Genomic DNA, 23,091 nt, shown 5'->3' with positions numbered 1-23,091 from the left:
TATAGCTGAGCCAGTGGGGAGTCTTATTGGGGATCTGCAGAGAAAGGGAGAAACCAGCCCCAAACTGACTGTGATCTCTGTATGCTCTTAAGAGAAATTGTACTTTACTGTGTATGCACGGGCGTCACATATTAATTGGTTGGCAGTGGTGGGATATCCATACCACATATTAATTGTTTGGTAGTGGTGGGATACACATCAGATATTAATTGTTTGATAGTGGTGAGTTAGCCACATCAGATACTAATTGGCTTGTAGTGGTGTGGATAGTGAATTCCTGTAACTTGTGTACAGTGATCACTGAATGTGTTTTTGTACTCTAAATCAGCCACACAGTGAATATTCAGAGTTCAGATCACAACTGTGTTATTTCTTTTGTTAGCTTAGTTAGTCAGGGAGAGCAGGCAAGCATGTCAGCAGAGGAGTATGGCAAGCTGACAAAGAGCCAGTTGGATGAGATGTGCCAGGCTAAGGGACTGGTGCATGGAAACCTGACTAAGGCAGACATGATTGCAGCTTTCATCACAGCTGCATCAGAAAACAGCAATCAGAAGGACAATCAGACTGGCCATGGAGATGTACAACACTCAGAGAATGAGTAGCTCAACCTTTCCACAGAGGTCTTAAAAATCCATCTGGAGCTAAAGAGACTTGAGTTGGAGCCCAGGCATTTGGAAATGGAAGCTGTGGAGAAGGAGAGGTAGAGGCAGCATAAAAAGGAGATGCTGCCTCTTCGCCAGGGACATGGAGGTAATGGGGAAGGGAGTAACTGGACCTCAGACGCACAAAAGGTGAGTAAATACAGAAGGGGGATACTTTTAACAGTTTCATTCATATATTTGAGAGGGTATGTAAACTGTATGATGTTGACCAAAGGCTCTGGGTACGGTTCCTGACCCCCTTACTTCATTGTAATGCTGTAACTGTACTTTCTAAATTAACTGGTCGTGAATTTTTTTATTATACTGCTGTTAAGAATTGTTTGTTAGAATTTTTTAAGCTAACACCTGAAACTTATAGGAAAATGTTTCGTGGGCATAGACGCAAGGCAGATGAAAGTGTGTATGAATATGTTGCAGAACTAAGCACTTATTTTCATAGGTTGGTGAGTGGATGTCAGGTCACCACTTTTGAAGGGCTGGCAGATCTTTTGGTGAGGGAACAAGCCCTTAGTACTTTACCTGAGGAAATGAAGATCTGGTTAGCTGATAGACAATGTGCTACTTCAGATGAGTTGGGGAAAAAGGGAGACCTATACCTAGCAAGCAGGGCATCACTGCACAGGAAAGGGACACTCAGTGCTGCTCATGGGTCTAACGGAACCCATGGTGGGCAGCCCAGACTGCCCCAACAGAATCTGCCAGTAGCAGGGGAAGCCACTAGTCCAGGTACATGTCCAAGACCTAGGGTTAAATGTTTTGAATGCAACCAGTGGGGTAATGTAATGTGGCATATAGATGTCCATGGAGGCAAGGTGGGGAACAAAAGGTGAGGGAACCAGTAAGTGGGAAGGACAAAATGCCAACAGTAGGTTCTCTTGAGACAACAAGGGTACCAAACTACCACCTATCGTAGTGAATGGCAAAGAGGCCATTGCTAAGAGAGACACAGCCTCTGACATAACCATTGTGAAGCCTGCAGTTACAGAGGAGCACTACTTGCCTGGGCAGTCTACTCCAGTCAGAGCTTTAATAGGGACCCCATTCCAAATACCTTTGGCTAGGGTTCACCTTGACTGGGAGGGTGGAAAAGGAAGCCAGCAAGTAGGTGTGTTTGAGAATATCCCTGCAAATGTCCTGATAGGGAATGATTTTGATAATGCAGTACCATGTGCTCATGCAGTTACACGCAGTCAGGCTTGGAGACAAGCACATGCGTCTGGTATCCTGGGGGAGACCCAGACAGACTGCACACTTGCAACCAGGACTGGTGAGGTGGTTAGTTCAGGGAGGGAGCAGTGTTGTAGCAGTGAGACTGAAGATGAGCCACAGCTGCTTGTGGGTACTGATGGTCCCTTTGACAGCGTGACTGCAAGGGCTGAGGTGAGTAGTAGTGCCCAGGCTGACAGTGAGGCACTGCTGTCAGAGGATGGCCTGAGGCAGGTAGCTAGTGAGGCACATGATGCTCAAGGGAAGTGGGAATCTGTATACTGGGACAAAGGGTTACTGTATAGAGAGTGGACCCCTGAGGTAGGGCTAGAAGGGAAGAGAATAAAGTAGTTGATAGAGCCTAGAGTCTCCTGTGTGACACTTCTAGCCATAGCCCATGATATTCCCTTTGCAGGTCATATGGGCATAAAACATACAAATAGACATATTATCCAGAACTTCTATTGGCCTGGAATTTCCAAAGATGTAACAGGGTACTGCAGGACCTTTGAACAGTGCCAAAATATTGGCAAGGCAGGAGACAAGGTGAGAGCTCCTTTGATGCCTTTGCCTGTAATTGAGGAGCCATTTCAGTGGGTAGCTATGGATATTGTGGTACCCCAAGTTCCACAGGGAAAAATAATTCAGTGGCTCTGTCCTCCATTGAGGCAGAAAATGTGGCAAATTCTTTGTTAGAGATTTTCAGCAGGGTAGGTTTCCCAAAAGAAATAGTGACTGATAGAGGTGCCAATTTCATGTCCGATCTGATGGCTTGTCTGTGGAAGTACTGTGGGGTGAAGCACCTGAAGACCATCCTATACCATTCCCAGTCTAATGGTCTTGTTGAGAGGAACTCTGCAATCAAGTCCATGCTACGGACATTTGCAGACAAGTTTAAGAGGGAGTGGGACAAATATTTGCTCCATCTGTTGTCTGTTTACAGAGAGGTTCCCCAGGAATCCACAGGGTTTTCACCCTTTGAGTTGCTGTATGGGCATAGGGTGAGGGGACCTCTAGATTTAATTCATGATGAGTGGAAAGGTGAGTGTTAATCTCACAAGGAGTCTGTTGTGGCATATGTCTTAAACCTCAGGACAAGACTCGGGGAACTCATGGGGCTTGGTCCAGGAGAACCTGGCAGAAGCTCAACAGCAGAAAAAGGTCTTGTATGACAGGAATGCTTGAGCTAGAGAGTATGCTGTAGGACAGCAGGTAATGATTCTCATTCCTGTCAGACACAACAAGGTGCAAGCAGCTTAGACAGGGCCCTACTAGGTGATAAGAAAGGTAAGTGATGTTAACTACATGGTGGAACTGCTAGGCAGGAGGCAAGAGCACAAATTGTACCATGTTAACATGATGTAACCTTACCATGATAGGGAGGCCCTTGTGCTGAGTATTTGCAGTTGATTGAAGGAGGAGCCTGAGGGAGATCTCGTGACTGATCTCCTCAGTGAGGTTTGGACTGACACCTCAGTGGAAGGGTTAGCAATGTCATAGCAGCTATCTCCTACCCAGGTTCATGAAGTCCAAGCAGTGTTACAGGAGTTTGGGGACATGTTCACTGGGAAACCAGGGTGCACCCACCAGGTGGATACAGGACCCCAAAGGCCTATTAGCCAGGCCCCTTATAGGGTGCCTAATAGAATCAAACAGACTGAGAGAAGAGATACAGAAAATGTTAGAACTAGGGGTAATTCAAGAGTCCAACAGTCCCTGGGCATCCTCAGTGGGGCTGGTGCTAAAGAAGGATGGCAGCACCAGGTTCTGTGTGGACTACAGGAAATTAAATAGTCACAAAGAGTCAGATACTTACCGCATGCCTAGGACAGATGAAGCCCTAGAGCAGCTGGGTGGGGTTAAGTATCTAACCACCACTGATCTTACCAAGGGTTACTGGCAGGTTCCCTTGACTCCCAGTGCTAGAGAGAGGTCAGCCCTATTGACTTCTTTTTGCTTGTATGAGTTCACAAAGATGCCCTTTGAAATGTAAAATGCACCAGCAACTTTCCAGAGGCTGGCAGATCATATCCTAGCAGGAGCAGGAAGGTTTTCCCTTGCTTACCTAGATGATATTGCCATCTACAGCCATTCCTTGCAAGAATATTTTCAGCAAGTCAGGGAGGTGCTGGGAAGACTACAGAGGGTAGGGCTGACCATTAAGCCGAGCAGATGTCAGGTCAGTATAGTAGAGTTCTCCTACCTGGGACATAGAGTTGGGAGTGGAAAGATCAGGCCAGAACCTGCTAAAGTGGAAGTCATTCAGGCATGGCCTGTACCTTTTACTAAAAAGCAGGTGAGGGCATTCTTAGGGACAGCAGGGTAATACAGAACGTTCATCCCCAGTTATAGTACCATAGCTGCTTCCCTTACAGACCTGAGAAGGAAAAACAGGCCAGATGAGTTAGTGTGGCCCACACCATGTGAGCAGGTATTCCAGAAGCTTGAAGAAGCTTTGAAAGGACCCCCTGTGTAAGCCAGTCCAGATTGCAGCAAAACATTTGTTGTGCAGATGGATGCTTCAAACCATTGGCTGGGTGCTATACTTAGCCCGATTTCTTCAGAGGGAGAAGAGCACCCAGTGTTTTATCTCAGTCATAGGCTCCAACCCAGGGAGGAATGCTATGCAGCTGTAGAAAAGGAATGTATAGCCATAGTGTGGGCACCGCAGAAACTTCAGCCTTATCTGTATGGAAGGAAATTCACTGTAGTTACAGATCACAATCCCCTAACATGGTTACACTGAGTCAGCCAGCAATATGCCAAGTTGCTAAGAAGGAGCCTAGGGTTGCAAGGATATGATATTCAATGCAGCACCGCAATGGGATTAGCAATGCCAACGCAGTGGGCTCTGAAGACAGGGAATGGGGTAAGGTATCCTCAGATAGACTTAACCCTCTCAAGCAATGTTTATCGAGGGTCAGTTGAAAAACTAGCTTGGATTCTCAGGGGGAGGAGGATGTGAAAAACTGAAAGGCTGCCAGCCCAGCAATATAGAATTTTGTAGATAATTCTATGTCATTGCAAATATTAATATAATCCACAGGCTGTTTTACAAATGTAAGAAAACTAAATGTAAGAAAAACTGTGTTATATGTTCTGAACTTCAGAATTGTAACCACAGAGCACCCTGCTGGAAGAAAGCTGATAAAGTAAAGCATTTTATGACTGATCTCAAAGCTCGGAGACAGAATGTCTGGATAACCTGGTCATTACCAACATGGAAAATTGATGCTCCACACCTATGGTCACCCCCTCGTTGGTCAGGTCAGACCATAAGCCAATCACCCTTTACATCCACCTCCCACCCCAACCCCCAAGTAAGGAAACCTCCATAAAAAACTTCTCCAAAGCCAACTTCATGCTTCACAAGTCAGAAGTGACAAACTTCATGACACCCATGCAGACGGGAACTGAAAGTTCAACTGCTGAGTCCTACACTAAGGAACTGTACGAGCATATCCACTCATGCATGAATCATGCCATCCCAAATAGAACCAAGATGCTCTCCTCCAACAAAATGAAGCCAATCTGGTGGTCCCCTGCCATAAACAAACTTTACAACAAAAGGAAGAAACTGTTGCAGAAAAGAGAAAAATCCCAGGATGCAAAAAAAAAACCCTTACCAGCCTCAGTAAGAAGCTGAGATCCCTCATAAAATCCTCCAAAGCTAGTTACGAAAATAAAATTGCCAAAGATTCCAAAGACAACCACAAGGCATTCTATAACTATGTCAAGAATCTAAATGGCAATGCTCAGATCTGCTCTGAGCTACAACAGAATGGCATTAAATATACTGATCCCAAGGATATTGCCAATATCCTGGCAGACTCAGTGCCAACTTCACCCCCCTCTCACCCTCTAAATCACCCATCTCAATACCAGAAGATTGCCAAATTCTAGTAATAACAGCCACACAGGTAAAAAACTCACTCTCCAAAGCTAAAAATACAGCATCCCTGGGACCAGAAGCCATCACGGGCTGTGTACTACATGAACTACAAAATAAACTGGCACCTCACCTAAGTGTCATGTTTAATCATAGCCTCACCTCAGGCTTCATCCTCACTGAGTAGTGCACAGCTACATTTATCCCACTCCACAAGGGGAGATCCATCTTGGATCCCGGGAACTATCGCTGCATCAGTCTGATAAGCCTGATCTGCAAGGCCATGTAACGTGTTATCAAGGAACTTATAAACAAAGACATTGGCAACCTTCAAACACTGGACCCCACCCATGAAGGGCCGATCTTGTCTCCTGAACCTGATTGACTTCTTTGAATCAGTCTCCAGAGCCGTGGACAAGGGTAAGGTGGTCCACACAGTCTATCTGGACCTCGCCAAGGCCTTTGACACCATCCCCCACTCTGGAATCATAGATAAACTTACTAAGCTGGGCATTAATCCCTACGTCACTCGATGAGCTGCCAACTGGCTTACTGACAAAACCCACACTGTAAACGTAGCCAACTCCAAATCCAGCTCCAGACAAGTGGTGTACCTCAGGGTTCAGTCCTGGGACCACTCTTGTTTGGCATCTACTTCTCTGAAGTACAGACCAACACTAAGGGACTCTGGCTAACAAAGTTCGCAGATGGCTGCAAACTGGGAGCCATTATTGAATCCCCAAATGATGTGGATACTCTACAAAAAGGCCTTACAGAAACAGATGCTTGGTGCCAGAGCCATGGGCTCAAGCTCAGTGCCAAGAAATGTATAGTTATCCCCTTTGGGAAAAAACATGTACCCGTGAATTACCACATAGGTGGCAGTACACTAAACACCGAAAGTGTGATAAGAGACTTAGGGACAAAGGTGGACAGTGGTCGCACCTTTGATAACCACATTGCCACAACAGTCAGGAAATCCTTCTATGTGGCATACCTCATCACTAAGGGCTTTTCATCCAGAAAAAAGGAGGTCATTGTCCCACTGTACTCATCCCTCATTAGACCCTTTATAGAATACAACACCCCGTTTGGTATGTACCTCTCAAGACATCTGCAACAACTGGAAAGGCCGCAGAAATACCTCACTAAAAAAAATCACAGGCCTAAAGCAGATGCCCTATGCTGACCACCTTAAAAAACTCCAACTATACTCTGTCACATATCGTCTACTCAGAGGCGATCTCTGCTTAACATACAAGGCCATGTCAAACCCAGAGCTGCTGGACATGCTACACTTAAAGAAATCCCAATCCCTCAGAGCCACATGCTCCAGGGATCTAAACCTTGTCATCACAATAAACAAAGCATGCTGGAGGGACAGGTTCCTGACCCAGAGACTGCCCAGACTCTGGAATAGACTGCCCATACATGTCAAGCGTAGCGCCTCTTTGGCCGTCTTCAAAAGGAACCTTGACGACTGGATGGGAGAAAGGAAATTCACCTTGTGGATCGTGTCAGTCACCCAGGGGTCCAGGGAAGTAAATAGTGTGGGAAGAAATAGCCAGGGAATTGTTATGGCTAGGCTTGTATAGGCCCTAGGGCCAATAGCCTAGTACCAACCAACCTATGAAGAAATTCCTTCTATTGTTTTGAGACCAGAGTTAATTGCAAGGTTTTACATCTATAATGTATTTTATTGCTGTGGCTTCCTGGCCAGGTGCAAGCTTACTAAGAAAACTAAGAAATGTAAATTTAGAGTTTCTGGTAGCTTGGGAACCAGAGAAGTGTCAATAATTATTTAATCTAAAATTAGTCAGCAGTGATGTGTTATCAATTTAAGAGATCTCAGAGAGAAAGCGATAGCATTTTGCATTTGTCTTCAGAACTGACAATATCAGCAGCACTCTGACTTTGCTCTGTATGTATATAAGTTTAATTAGAACAGTATTGCTCATAGAGTTAGATAGGAATTTAATCAGATTTAGTCCAGCTGTTTTCTATATTTATGTCTGACTATCCAACATAATTGTTTTAAAGTTTCCTGTGATTTACGAACTCTTGACTAGCACTATGTTGAATTGAGACGATTTGTCTTATCATATCTCAAAGTGTGTGTGTGTGTGTGTGTGTGTGTGTGTGTGTGTGTGTGTGTGTGTGTGTGTGTGTGTTTGTGTGTTTGTGTCAGCTTCTTGGGCTGGGACACAAAGCACTGGTTGGACAAAGGGAGCTCTGAGAGGACTTGGCTTGGAACCCTGGCTAAGGACTCCACTCTATAGCTGTGCCAGTTGGGAGTCTTATTGGGGATCTGGAGAGAAAGGGATAAACCAGCCCCAGACTGACTGTGATCTCTGTGTGCTCTTAAGGGAAATTGTACTTTACTGTGTATGTACTTGTTATCCTCCCAATGTGCATACCCCTCACTAGTGCTAGTGGTAAGGATTGAGGCTCCTTGATTACTGAGCCAGTGCACGGGCATCACAAGGATCACACTCCTTTCCCGGAAAGGCAGCCACTAGACTGCTAGAAAGCAGAATTCTAGTTGAGTCCCCAGATGAGGAAAGATGTGGGTGCTAGTCTGTTGGCACAATAATGGATCAGCACCCATTTTACAAATACTTGAGGGATCAAGACACTGTCAGTGCTGTTCATATGTCTTTGGACCCACAGATGGCATACTAATTTGTACCTTGAAATGCCTCTTGGGAAGCATTACAACACCCAAGGTTCCAGGTTAATTGCTTTGTGCCATTTGACCCTGTACATGATGACAATTCCCTCTGCCTTATCAATGTGAAATCAGATGCTGGCAGCAAGGTAGACATATGGCACTAAAGTCTATCTTACCCGTCCTGTCTGCAGTTCTCACATATAGTATACTAAGGTATGGTCAGAGACTGAAGACCATCCATTTAAGAATGTGTGGGCTGTTGCTTTGTTCTTAGTAGATTTTATCCTTTTAGCTGATGCTTTTTCACCTTAAGGACCACTGCAGCCCAACCTAAGTTCGAAAGCCCTTTAGCAGTGATCTCTGAAGTGGACAGATTCAGACTTTCTATTTTCCTGTACATATAAATAAAGCATTTTGCTGTCCTTAACACTAGCATTTATAAGATGTTTTAGTCCATGGTATTTCAAGCAGACTTCACCCAAGTCCTGACAACTGAGATGCTTTAAGGTCAGTGGGAACCAAAACAAGTGGGACTGTTATGCTATACAATGTAATAGCTAAAATAGATTTAGGTAAAAAATTCCTACTAAGCTAGTTTATGTGATTGAATGGCTCAAATAAGTGGCCTAATGGTGCATTAGAGCATTTATTTTAAGTAAGTTGTTGGAAATTTAACAGCTCAAGCACGTTTGAAGTGTATTTATAATATGTCCATTTCCTAAGAGGACATTCAAAAGATGCATTGAAAAATTATTTTAGCTGGCAAAATAAGTATGCAAATTCAACTTACCTCAGAGAGTGAGTATCCTTCATACATGTGAAATCTTCCCTGCATGCAAACACAGGATGTACCCCTCAGCTTTCCAAAAACCAACTGCCCAGCATGTCCTTCCACTGTAGGAAAATAAGGTTAAAATGTTATCCAGATGTTGGTTAAACAAACAAAAAAAAAAAAACATAATATGAGAGGAACATCCAAAATGTAAACCAGTAAATCAAAAACAAAAGGACATTGCAAGCACTCAGTCAACTCACAGCACACACTTTTTATTAAGTACCAAAACTCCAAACCAATAAAATACATTATGTGCTTTTGTCCCTTCAAATATAGGACTTCCTCAGGACAAAATCGATTACTATACAGGTTCTCTTTAATTATTTTATTAAATTCACATGACTTAAAAGCTTGTACATGATTATCTAGAAATTACATATCTCATTCTATACAGAAGCACAACCTAAAACCATAGTCATAACAAGAATGCTAATAAAAAATAATGTAATCATAATGTTAAACTAATAGTGTTAAAGACTATCAGCCATAAAAAACAGATGGTTTTAGCAAGGTACTTTTTAGCCTCCAGTTTGTCACATTTTTAAAATTCTTACCAATGGCAAAGAATTATTTAATTGAGGTGGCAAATCCTCATTATATTTGAGCCGCCAACTAGCATAGACTGGGTTCACATTTGCTGGACCCAGTCTGTTTTTGCAGTTTCTGAGCACTAGTCCAGCTTTCCTCCACAGAAGAGGGACTCCCTCTGCATCTTTGTGAAAGAAGAGTGTAGCTAAGAATGCACCTGAGTGGTGATTTTCGGCCCGGGGACCAGTTTTGTGCGCTATCATTGGTTCGAGTGTTCTAAATCCATTTAATTTTGCTACTGTTATTGCCTGCATTTGCATGGGTTGGTTCTCAGTTTACCAGAACTGCACAGAGCTGAACAACTTGGAAATGATCTGCTGTGTTATCCAACGCATTCACTGCTTTCTACTGCAAATTAAGTACCATTTTGCTTGATCTGTACTTCTTGTACTGTTTTTACAGTGTGCCAATTTTTTTGAACTGTATTTTTGCTGTTAGCTTCACTTTTTAGCCTAGCATAGACTTGGTTTAGATTTGCTGGACTGAAGATCTTTTTGCAGTTTCTGAGCACTAATATAGTTTCCTCCACAAAAGAGGGCCTCACCTTGCACCCTTGTGAGAGAAGAGTGTAGCTAAGCACCCAACTGAGTGGTGATTGTTGGCCCAGGGCCTATCATTGGTTAGAGTGTTTTAAATCTGTTTAATTTCATTGCTGTTTATTACCCGCATTTGTACAGTGCAAGTGGCAGTTACCATTGGCGGTTATAGATCCAAAGCCCCAGACAGATACATTGTCCCTTAGTCAAATGCTTGTGTTCCATCTAAAGTTTCTTGCTGTTGTGCTTCACTGCCCCGAGAGACACTTAGCTGAGCTTCTGAGGTACCTATACTAGTTTAACCCTCTAAGCCTCTTGCAGTTTAGAACTTCTACTACTCCCTCAGCCATACCCTGGTCCTTCTAGTCCTCTTCCAGTTACTGACCACAGTACAATACTTTGTAGCATGGATGGACAGTTTCCCACAGTTTCTCCAGCTGGCCTGGTTGGCTTGGGCATCCTGAGACAGTGTCGCTATTGCCTCATGTACTCTGACAACCCATTACTTCTGTGTCACACAATATGTCAGATAGGCATCTATATTAAGAATCTAGAAACTATGCTCTCTCACTCACAGATCAGCATATCAGATACTAAGGGGGTTGTCAGCTCACATAATTCACCTACTGCACCAACCATGTTCACAGCATCTAAACCCAGACATGCGGAGGTACTCACCAGAAGCCTACCTTAAGATCAGAAACCTCCCACAAATAAACACGTCACATAATTCACAACCAGTTGAACTCAGTACACATAAAAACACATGTACCAGTGTCTCACTAACAAGCACCTAAGGCAAAACACAAAATCAAATGTTTTGATCATAGGTGACTCCATTGTGTGACACACAGGTGTCCCACTCACCAGGCTGGATAAGGAAAAAGTCACAGTTAGCTGTCAGTCAGGTGCCAGGATCTGCCACATCACACACACTCAGGTCTCTCAATGACAGGTATGGTTATGACTCTGTCAAGTCCATGTTGGTGTGAATGACCTGAGATGTACCTCTCTGGACTATATGAAGAGAGACATGACTGAGCTTTCTGAATATGTGTACTAGGTGGGTATGTCTGTAACACTAAGCAGAATTTTACCTTTACCTAAGATGATGTCACAATACAGACAAAAAAATTATTGACTTCAACAATTGTCTTAGTTTCTAGTGTCATTCAAGGGGATCCCCAGTACCTGTCAGCCTGGGATGATGTGGTTGATAAACCACAATGCTTTGCCAGAGATGGTCTTCACCTATCACCTCTTGGCTTTCGGTTACTGACTAAGGCACTTGCCTCCCCCATAGTGCCTTTTTTAGGTAATGTCACAAGAACAAAATTCCCAATGTAAAAATATCCTCAAAAAACAACCTCAAGGTTATGCTGCTAAATGCTAGGATTCTGAATCTGAGACTGCACTCACTGGAAGCATTTCTCACCTTGGAAGATGCAGATGTCTGTGCTGTCACAGAGACCTGGTTCAAGGCCGCAGAGAGACAGCACCCCAGCCATGCTAGGTTATAATGCCTTCCACATATTGAGACCACAAAATGAACATGTGAGAACTAAAGGAGGAGGAGTGTCAATTTTAATCAAAGATAAATACACCTCCAGATTGGTTAATCAGAACAATTCCCTAGAGTTACTCCAAGTACAAATAACTGTAGGAAAGAGCCCCCTCCAAGTTATCATCTGCTACAGATCCCCTTCCAGAAACCATGATATCCACACCACCTACTTCGATATACTTGAGTTGCTCAAAAGACAACCAAACACTCTGGTTATGGGTGACTTTAACTACCCATCTCTAGACTGGGTAAATTATACGTTACTAACATGCTCACACAAAGGTTCTTGGACTTCATTAACCCCAATGTCCTTGAACAGATAGTTGGCAGCCCCAGAAGGGGCCCAAACATTCTTGATCTAGTACTCATCAACATGGGTGATCCGTGTACCACCACAAATGTGCAGCCCTCCCTGGTGAAGTTTGATCATAAATCAGTCTTGTTTAAAAGTCCCCCCCCCCCCCCACCAAAGAGAAATTAAGTTAGAAAACTTCTCCAAAGCCAACTACAGTCTCTAAAGAGATGGTATTAATAGCTTCCAAGCTCCTGTTCCCAATGATGGCAAGGACACCTATACTGGGATACACGTACACCAATGCTCTGTATAAACATCTATACAATTGTATTGACTCAGAAGTACCTGAAAGGACTAAAGCAAGACCATCAAGAAAGAACAAGCCTGCCTGGTGGACATCTATCATAAACAGGCTATACAACAAAAGTAAGAAACTGCTGTCTAAGAACATGAAGGAACAGTTTCAGAATTGGATACATAGCCTTCTCAGTTTGAACAAGCAAATAAGGCATCTTGCAAAGTCCTCTAAAGCTAACTATGAATCTAAATTAGCATCCCTGGCTAAGGATAACCATAAGAAATTATTTAGCTACATCTGAAACCTTAAAGGAAAAGCCCAGATTTGTGCTGAACTTGTGGTGAATGGTACCACATATACTGAACACATAGACATAGCCAACCTACTAGTGGACAGTTTCAGTGAAAACTTTTCCCTCCTGCCTCGCCACATATACCCCCAGAATATTCCTACCACCTGCTCCCCACCTAGTATCTTTAAAGGGCAGGTCTTAACTGCTCTCTTCAAAGCCCAAAAACACAGCCTCTGTGGGACCTGATAACATACTGGTCTGTTTTCTAGATGGTTTAAAAGAGGAGTTAGCAACACCTTTGAGTACTCTCTTTAGCCACAGCCTAAGCACTTGTTTTATCCCTGCAGAATGGAAAACAGCTACCGCCGTCCCCTTGCACAAAGGGGTTCATCCACTTACCCTGGGAAATATAAACCCATAAGCCTAACCAGCCTTATCTGCAAGGCCATGAAGAGAATCATCATGGACCTTATTAACGAAGATATAGGAAGCCTTCAAGTGCTTGACCCAACCCAGTCTGGTTTTGTCAAGGGCAGATTATGCCTGTTGAACCTGGTGGACTTCTTTGAAAATGTCACCAGAGCCCTGGGCGAGGGGAAATATGTGCATATGGCCTACCTAGACTTAGACAAAACCTTTGACACAATCCCTCACTCAGGCATCATTGAAAAACTCACCCATCTGGGGAACAACCCAAATATTGTCAGCTGTGTTGCAAACTGGCTCACTGACAGAACACATACAGTCAAAACAGGGGATTCCACCTCCATCAGCAGACCCATTACCAGTGGTGTTCTACATGGATCAGTGCTTGGGCTCCTATTGCTTGTAGTCCACTTCTCGGAAGTACAGTCTGTGGCTGACAAAGTTTGCTGATGACTGCAAACTGGGTACAGTCACTGAGTCCCCAAATGAGGTCAACATTCTAAAAGAAGGGCTTACTCAAACCAATGATTGGTGCCAAAGGCAAGGTCTTAAACTCAATGCAAAAAATGCATTGTCATCCCCTTCAGCAAGGGCAATGTCCCTGTGGATTACCATATTAATAGCAGCACCCTAAGCTCTAAATCAGTGTTCAGAGATTTGGGCACACATGTTGACAGCAACCTTACCTTTGATTACCATGTCTCCACAGTGGTTAGGAAGGCCTTCTACATTTTGATCACCTCATAAGTAAGGGCATAGCTTCTAAAACAAAAGAGGTTATAACCCCCTCTACTCTTTCCTCATCAGGCCAATAATAGAGTACAGTGCGTCCTTTGGTATGTACCTTCCAGGCATGTGCAGCAACTTGAGAGACCTGAAAGCTTTTTCACGAAGAAAATTCAAAGTCTTCAGCACAAGTCATATGTGGACAGACTGAAATCACTGTCACCAGACTCTGTATTGTGTAGACTACTCAGAGGCAACCTGTGCCTTGTGTACAGAGCAACCTCTGATCCTACCTTAATGGCTATGCTGCACACTTGTAAGTCAAATGGTACATGATTCACTCACTCTAGGGACCTTAACCTAGCCTCTGGCATCAGCAGGACTTGCTGGAGAGACAGATATGTCTCACAGAAGTTACCTCTCCTCTGGAACAAATTTCCAGTTCATGTTAAACAGAGCCCCTCATTGACTCTGTTTAAATGTAACTTGGATGATTGGATAGGAAATCACAAATTCATCCCAGGGGTTTCACTCATGCCCTTCTTGGATAGGGACAGTTGGTGCTGATGTAGATTGTCTTGTAATCATTGGCCATATCTCTAGGTCCTATATGGAACAAGGATTGAACTTGGCTAGGCTTGTAAGGGCCCCAGGACGTTAGCCCAGTAACCTTCAAGTACTCTTCCTCTAGGATTATTTAAAACCATTTCTAATGCTGTAAATACAAATATATGTTCAGAATGGATACTAATATACCTGAACAATGCAATAACAGTTTGGTCCCTTGATATATCAAATGTGTGCTCAAAAATACTTTCACAAAAACTAATTTTAGTTTTCCCTCTATAAAATGAAGCATTTTGTATACAGGGTGGCATATACTATCCCTTTCATCCCACAGTTGTAGTAACCCTTATATATAATTTGTTGTAATTATGTATAAAAATATTACCACCTTCTAATATATAAGGGCATTGAGCATGCCTGTTACATTTATATGTTTCTGTCTTTGTCCTTATTGTATAGTTGTCTTTCTTGTTGTTACTTTCTAACATCTTTTTAAAATTCACCCCTTTTCTGTACAATACCTTGAAGGTTCTCCCACGTTGCTGCTAAGGTCATTACTATACAAAAACACATCCCAGTTGTTATTAATAATTTCCCTAATGACCTGGCTATCTAAACTATAGGTCATAACCATCACCCTGTTGAATCCTACAGGGTCACTCTGATAGATTTTTCAAGGCCTAAACATCCCCTTTTTTCACAGTTAATGGGATATAATAGCAATTTTTCCTCTGTCATAAGATTTGGTCTTTAACACAATTCGTTTAACATTATTATTATTATTGCTATATTATTTTGTTTATTATCATTCTTGTAATGACTATATTTTTAAGTTGTGCTTCAATATAGAATGAGATATGTAATTTCTAGCCAATCATGTAAAAGCTTGTAAGTCATTTGATTTTAACAAAATAATTAAATACTTTAGCAAATGATTTTCTTCTGATAAAGTCCCACATTTGAAGGGACGAACACATTTAACTTATTTGATTGGTTACAAGTTTTGGTTTTTAATAAAAAAAGCATGTGCTGTTAGTTGCCTGAGTTTTTGCAAGGTCTTTTTGGTTTTGAGTTGCTTATACAAAACTGTTCAAGCAAAACAGCTCTTGAACAATTCTACCAACTGCTACTACAGCAGTTAGAAGCCACATGTCTTCCTGGAGATGCATTTCCCCGATCAGAAGACTAAATAACGAAACCAGTTTAACAGACCAGTGCTCATGGATCACCTTAGAAAGAAACACTTATGTGCCTTAACATTCCCTCAGCTGTACAGATTTTCACAGAATGTCCAGATTGTTGCCTAATATTTTTGGTCCTTTTTTCATAAAATTGTGTTTTTTTGGCAAATCACTGGCAAATCATTAAAGACTGAAGTTAGAAAATAATGACAGACTTTTGAGTTTCAGACTTCAAACCCCTCAGAAAATCCATGCTAATGCAAAACTTTTTATTCTATCAACTTTCTAAGTTTGTAAGAGCAATATTTAAAAAAGTGTCCCTATTTTTGGGCCTTTCCCCACTTTTATTTATGGCTTTGTCCAGATTTCTTGCTCTAAGAGGTTGAGAGGTATTAATTGGTTGCATTAAAGCAATGAGTGCACAAAGGCATTTAAAGGTATCACAACAAGGAAAACTGAATGTAAGAGTAGCCCTCATCAGGTTCTTACAGTACATCATCTTAAGTTAGCAGAGGATAGCAGGGGAGTAGACAGGATTTTTGGAAATATACACCAACTTCTAACTTGCAGCCCCACCTTCCCAATTACAGCCACTGCAAACCACATGATTCAACTGTTTTGATATAGGTTACATGTTACTGGGAAGCATTCAGCGTCACAAGTAAAAACCTTAATTATGAGGAAGTAATTTAAACTGAAATAAGGCAAAAAGCGATTTTACCTGCCCAATATGAAATATTTCTCACATTTTAGACTCTTTTTGTCAGAGCTCAAGTGTGAATCACATGAAACTGCATCAGGTGGTGTACATAAATTTTGGTAGTAGAGTGAATCTAAAAGGCGGGTCAGAATCCATTTAACATTGTCTGTGTCAGACTAAGTCTATAAACTGAAAATTCATGCATGAAATTAGACAGTCTCATCAAAAGCAGTCACACATCCTGTTTTCAAAAATGGAAGTGAAGTTCAGGAAGTAGAAGCCTAAGGACTGTATATCACATTCATACATCAGTGTCTAGGTTAATAGCTGCATCTTGATGGGTTTTTCATTCCTGCAACTTCAGAATCCCTCAGAGTCTGCATGAGGGATAATAAGGGGTAGTTAATATGAAATCTTACCCGTGATTGTTTAGCAGCGAGGAATTGCTACAGACAGAATACATAACCAACAGCTGCCACGGGGTATTAGGTAATGCTGAATGCATTGCCTCCAACACCCCATGTGAGAGTCACCAGTATTACAATAGCAAACTGTAAATGTTGACTGACAGACCATTTATGAATGCTGTTCTTAATTACACTGGGTTCTAAAAGGTTAGAGGTCATTCTTTTGACATCAGTCACATCAGGGAAGACCATTACTGCTCTAAACCTTATTCTCAAGCATGTATTACAAAAACAGAGTGCAGTACTAGGCCATAATTTAACTCCGAGGACTTTGACTTTATGAAGAGAGCAGGCAAACATCATCTGGAGTTCTTCATCTACTAATGGCTTAGCTTAAGGGCTTGTTCAGACCTTCAGATAATCTATATGGGTCATGTACAAATAGTTCACTTCAACAAATTTAACAATTTCATAGTTACCTATTAAAACTCTCTCTCTCTCTCTCTCTCTATATATATATATATATGGTTTACTATCATTATTTCAAAAATAAAAAAAAAGTGTACTTATCAGCGAAGTGTTTTGCCAAAAGTACACAATTCTGAACGTTCCTAAAGTCGGAAAACAGCTGTTAATGTCGAAAATGACGCTCATGACATTTTCGACACTTAACAGCAATCCCACCCTTCCCTTAACTCCCTTACTAACTAGCCTAAACTCACAATTATGCAGGGGGCAAGTCCCCCTCCACCCCCCAACTTAATATTCCAACTCCAAGATCGCACTACAGTGAGGAAAGGGATGTATTTCCCTGACCACACTGCACCGCAATCCCCTTACATGAGTGAACGTTATAATTGCGAATGCACAGTCCATTCGCAATAATACCGTTCTCACACATAACCTGCTGAAATATGAAGTATTCGAACACCTGTTCGTCGAATACTTCATAGCCGTGCAATTGCACAGCGAAATTGTAATGGTAAACCTATATATATATATATATAGATATATATATATATATATATATATATATATATATATATATATATACATTTACAAACCAAACTAACATTTATGAAAAGGAGCCTGTGATTTATTAGGGTGATCAAAAAGGTGTACAACTAACAGTTTAACCAAATGTCAGGAAAGATATTACAATTTTGCTGTGGGACAGGAAATACTCACATGGCACTACGGAGCTGTTGCCCGTGTGGACCACTACCAGTAAAGCAGCTTCAACTACACTGAATGGCCAATTGCACATGGGGATGCTGTGTTGATCAAATTCTAGATATACAGGTGAATAAATATACCCACAGAACCTAATGATGACCTCTGTCATCGCACATCTACTTTTAAGGCTCACCTGACAGCTTATTCGTTCAAAAGCATTGATATCGCTCAGTGAAATCCTGTTCCAGTTGAGCTGCCTCTCTGGTCTAGAGTTGATTTACTGGTTCAGACACTGTACATTAAGAATGAATACACTTTAAACTACTAAATTCATAAGAAATGAAGTGAGGTCTCATTATGTTATACGTGAGTGGAGACAATAAGTATTAAGGCAATTGGAAGGAACTGTGATGTCCTATGTCTATGTTTATTAAAAGTAGTTAACCTGTATGATCTTCCAATCATATGCACCTTCCTTCTTAGAAGTTTTATAAATAGAGTTCTGAAACTGGTGTTCAATGTGATTCAAAGATACTGATATGTGTTTGAACAGGAAAGTGCTAAAAGTATAACAGGACAACACCTCACCAATGCAGAAATGTCAGAGTAACAGTAGTCCTTTAATTTTCAGCCTTTGGTTAATTAATTACTCAAAAAACCTGATAAAGATACTACAGGAAATGTGCCATTTTCTAAACACTGGAGATATAACCTGCAAAGAAAAAAATACTTACAGCCAAACTCAGAGAAGCACTTCATGGTAAAGGGTCAAATAGCCTGCAATTCAAAGACACTGTACAGCTTAAATGAATTAAGAAAATGACTTTAAAAGAAAATAATAGATGCACATCCCACCATTCCAGTCACTGTTAGTGGCTTTGTGCTTTTGGTAATGTTTCTTCAGGTACTGCAACATATTTTGGATTTACACATTATTCAAGCTAATGTCGTGCAGCTTGCTAATCAGTTTTTGAAAGAAATGCTTGATTGTTTTCTGTTGAGCAATCCAGTACTTTAATATGCTCAAGATTAGTATGAAAAGTCAAAAGCTTTTGTCTGAAACAAATACTTAATAGCTTAATAGTTAATCTGTGGTTAAACTTGTATGCTAGATTATGACAAGTTTGGAGTTATCCATTCAGATAAGAGATTTCTATAATAATAGATTTCTATAATATGTTGAGGCACGAACAGCACCAGATTGTGGAAGAGTTGACAAGGATGAAATGAATGTACTATCTACTAAAATGTGTCAACTCCTAGGAGTTGGCAAACTTTTTTCCTACAACAAAAGATATTGAAGTAAGTCTACAGTTCTGCATGCAGCTGTGAAAACACACTTGGAAAAGGATAGCAGAAAGGTTAAAATGACTCGGATAAATAGTGTATATATAATATGTCCAATGCACTACAGAATTTGCCATAATGATGAATATGGCCTCCCTGGGTTGGCCAAGGAAAGTCTGAAAATAGTATGCACTTAGCTATTTCTTTTATGTGAGTGAAGCTAAATTTAGGAGAAGAACAGTTAAATTGTTTGAGTACAAATTAGTATTAAAAAAAAATCCTGATTTTATGTGTATGTTGTATGGATCTGCTTCTCTGCATAAGGCATATGTTTTAGTTTGGGCAGGCGCAAAGTACTTTGCTATTTAGGAAAGGCTCAAGGGACATTCCTGCCATTTGACTGAGAATCACCCTAACAGTCTGATTATGTACCCAGTACAGCACTTCTCTGTATCCTTAGTAAGTTATATAGCCAAAAACTGTGGGCAAACAGTTCTTGGGATAACGTGGGATAAACATGGCTAGGCTTGTAAGGGCTCTAGCACCGTTAGCCTAGTAACCTTCTGTGAATCTGTGAACTTATGAACCTATAATTTTGAAGGATAAATGCAGAATGATAGTTTAAGAGTCTGTGATCAAAATCATTACAAGGATATAGTAAATTGAACCAGTTTTGTGTGGAGAATAACAGAAAGGTTCTACTTCTGTGAAATCCAGATTTTATTAGGTGAGGCCCAGAATTTTTTTCATATCTTGGAAAATAATTTTTTTATTATTTAAGCAAGTGTCCCTGTCACAGTCCAGTATCCTGTGCACTGGTGGGGGGTAGAGAACAGGAGGCAAGACCAGTATGTTACAAGTACTGCTTCTTGGGTGGAAAAGAACACTGAAGGGCCAATACCCATAAACCTCTAAAAGGTAGAGCTGGACCTGACCTAGACAGCAACATAACTTGAGTTATTGATTACAAACATTATATTAAAATAATGGCAGGGAGCAATCTTCAGGACTGTGGTGCCATTTGGCAGCCTTACTTGTACGTGCAGTACAATATGCTTGGGAAGTGGCCCAGAAATTGTAGAGACAAGGCAACAACCAGGGATTTAGTTGCTGTGCTTCACAATGCATTTAAGTGAAAGTGTACTTTGTTATCGAACTCTGATCCACTGTATTGCTTACATGGCTTTAATGCATTTCCCCTTAAATCTTGGTCATACCCAAACAACTGCTGTGTAATTGGCATGGAAATTTACTTTGCACGGATTTCAGGGCAACACTTTGCTTGGATACTGCTTCAGGAACCAGTACAGGCAAATGCTTTGTTATATTGACAACACAGATAGCCTAGAGATGACCACAGAATCCAAATGATTAGTCTCTTTGTTGGATGTTACATCAGGAAGTTTAGTGTCACTGGATATTAATTGAAAAAGGTAAGTGGCTAGTTCCTAACCAAGTGGATGATAGTCATAGGTCTGATTTCATTAGTGATGAATGTTCCAAAAAGTGATCAGGGATAAATGGATTGTGAATAGATAGGCATCGATGGGGCTGTATAAAATTCTGTGTCAAAACCAATTTATTCCTGGTCCTTTTTGTTTTCCTTGACATTTCCCCTTTTGATGCTTCCATTGAACAGATTATAGACAGTATTCTGAACCATTTGGAGAGTTTTTTTTTTGGGGGGGGGGGTTGAGAGTATGATTTATTCTTACTGCTGGCTCAGTAATAGCAAACAGTTTTATGGCACTAAGGAAATGTAATTTGTCTCTTGAAAGCTAAGGGACTATATCTTCTACCTGCATTCCCATAACAAATGCCAAGTTTTTTTTAAGTATTACTTAAGGATAAATATATATATATATATATATATATATATATATATATATATATATATATATATATATATATATATATATATTTGTGTGTGTGTGTTTGCTGATAAAGCTTTATAATACAAAATCCATTGTGGACATTTTATACTGCTTTGTTAAAGTATGTATTATTTAGACATTTCGGGATTCTGATGAGTTACTGTCAAGTAACAGAAGGTATGGACTATATTATAACACTACTTGATGGTCTATTAGTAGCGAGTCAAAAAAACATGAAAGGAGACTAAAAGCTGCGGTATCCAACATCTTTTTAAGCTAAAACAGAGCAACTGCAAAGGTGAATTCTGAAGTATGGGTCCTTCTAATGTCAAGGGGTACAAAATCTGAGCAGTTGTGCAAAAGCCAAGGCCAGAAGGCAGAATGCATACATTTCTAGGAATGAACAGTATTTTGAAATTCATACCCTATATCAAATTGTGAATTGTGATAGACAGTATAGCTTAGGAATGCGGCTCTGAACAGGAAGACTCTAAACACTGAAACTATTTATGAAAATTAGTAATACAGAATCAATTTGCTCCTTATAATCCAGATGCTGATGTGCTTACAAATTAAGAATTTCAGATTTATAGCAAATCTCAACAGGTAAATTTCTTTAATCCATTTTAGAACGTTAATGGTTATGACTGCCATCCAATCAATTCTTTGGACTGCATGGGTAGTCTTAGCCTCCCCAGTATATAACTTGTCTAATAGCTTTAAATTCTGTCACACCTCATGCTTCTACATATATGGCAGACTGAACTAAGTGCATCTTTTCTCACCCAATAGCTTTAAAAAACTGTTTGACACTTTCTGCTGTCACTCATGTGGCTGCACACGCCTACAGCTCTCAAAGCAGTTACATGTTTCCAATGCAGCTCAGAGTTTTTTATGTAGTTATTAGGCCTGCAGTCCAGTGGACCATTGAGGAGCCTAGCTTAAATGCCCTGTTACCCCCAAACACTGTCTGGTTAAGTGACTTACTCAAGGTCACACATTAGGCAAATGAGGGCTGAGGGAGTCAAACCCTGTACCACAGGCACTACAGCTTATAGCAATGAATCTCTGTGCCAGCCACCAACTGTGGTATAAGCACCATTAATGAGATTTATACACACCAATCATTTTAAAGTTGTTTGTAAAGTTCTTTTGTGTTAACTTCACTATAGCAAGGTTTTCAGTTTCAGTGTAATCAGATCACTCTGCATTATGGGAATAAACCAGTTGTGTACTGATAAATGCTGCCCATAATGATATAGGATCTCTGATCCTACAAGTACCTTGAACATTTGCCTATGGATCAACAGATGCTTTATAGAAAAGAATGCACTGAAGGGATATTCCCAGAAAAAGAACTGTTACCAGTAGTGTATAAAATATGGTAGAAACAGAACAATAATTAGGTTCATAGGTTCATAGGTTCGTACTAGGCTATCTGCCCTAGGGCATTTATAAGCCTAGCCAGAGTGTATGTAGCTTACACCACCCCTTAGGATGAGAATACTATGCCCTTTTAGGGTTTAGTTTACTATGCCTCAGTCTAGTAGTGACAAAGAGATGACCCCCGGGGTAAACCTACGATCTCCCATCCACTCGTCAAGATTTCTCTTGAATAGAGTCAGTGAGGGGCTCTGCCTAACATGGACTGGGATTCTGTTCCAGAATGTAGGGAGCCTCTGGGTTATGAATCTGTCCCTCCAGCACGTTCTATTTATTTCTGTGTTGAGGTTTAAGTCACTTGTTCTCGTGGCTCTGATGGATTTGGATTTTTTGAGGTGGAGCATGTCCATTAATTCAGGATTGGACATGGCCTTGTACGTCAGGCACAGATCACCTCTGAGTAGGTGGTATGCGACTGAATAGAGCTGGAGTTTTTCAGTCGGGCAGCATATGACATATGTTTAAGAC

The 23,091-nt window shown here is 41.1% G+C and overlaps 1 protein-coding gene across 1 annotated transcript in view; it reads right to left on the bottom strand.

The window, feature by feature from the left end:
• LOC122817125 (purine nucleoside phosphorylase-like) overlaps positions 1–23,091 on the bottom strand; it is a 167,909-nt gene that overhangs the window by 76,723 nt on the left and 68,095 nt on the right. Inside the window, exon 3 of the mRNA XM_044090311.1 lies at positions 9,219–9,322. Within this exon, the coding sequence (XP_043946246.1) occupies positions 9,219–9,322 (104 nt within the window). The remainder of the gene's footprint in view (positions 1–9,218; positions 9,323–23,091) is intronic.

Source organism: Protopterus annectens, chromosome 12.part0, assembly GCF_019279795.1.
Source record: "Protopterus annectens isolate FY-2018-M chromosome 12.part0, PAN1.0, whole genome shotgun sequence".
Taxonomy (NCBI): Eukaryota; Metazoa; Chordata; order Ceratodontiformes; family Protopteridae; genus Protopterus; species Protopterus annectens.
The sequence above is the reverse complement of the archived record's forward strand: the minus strand, read 5'-3'. Positions and strand labels throughout refer to the sequence as shown.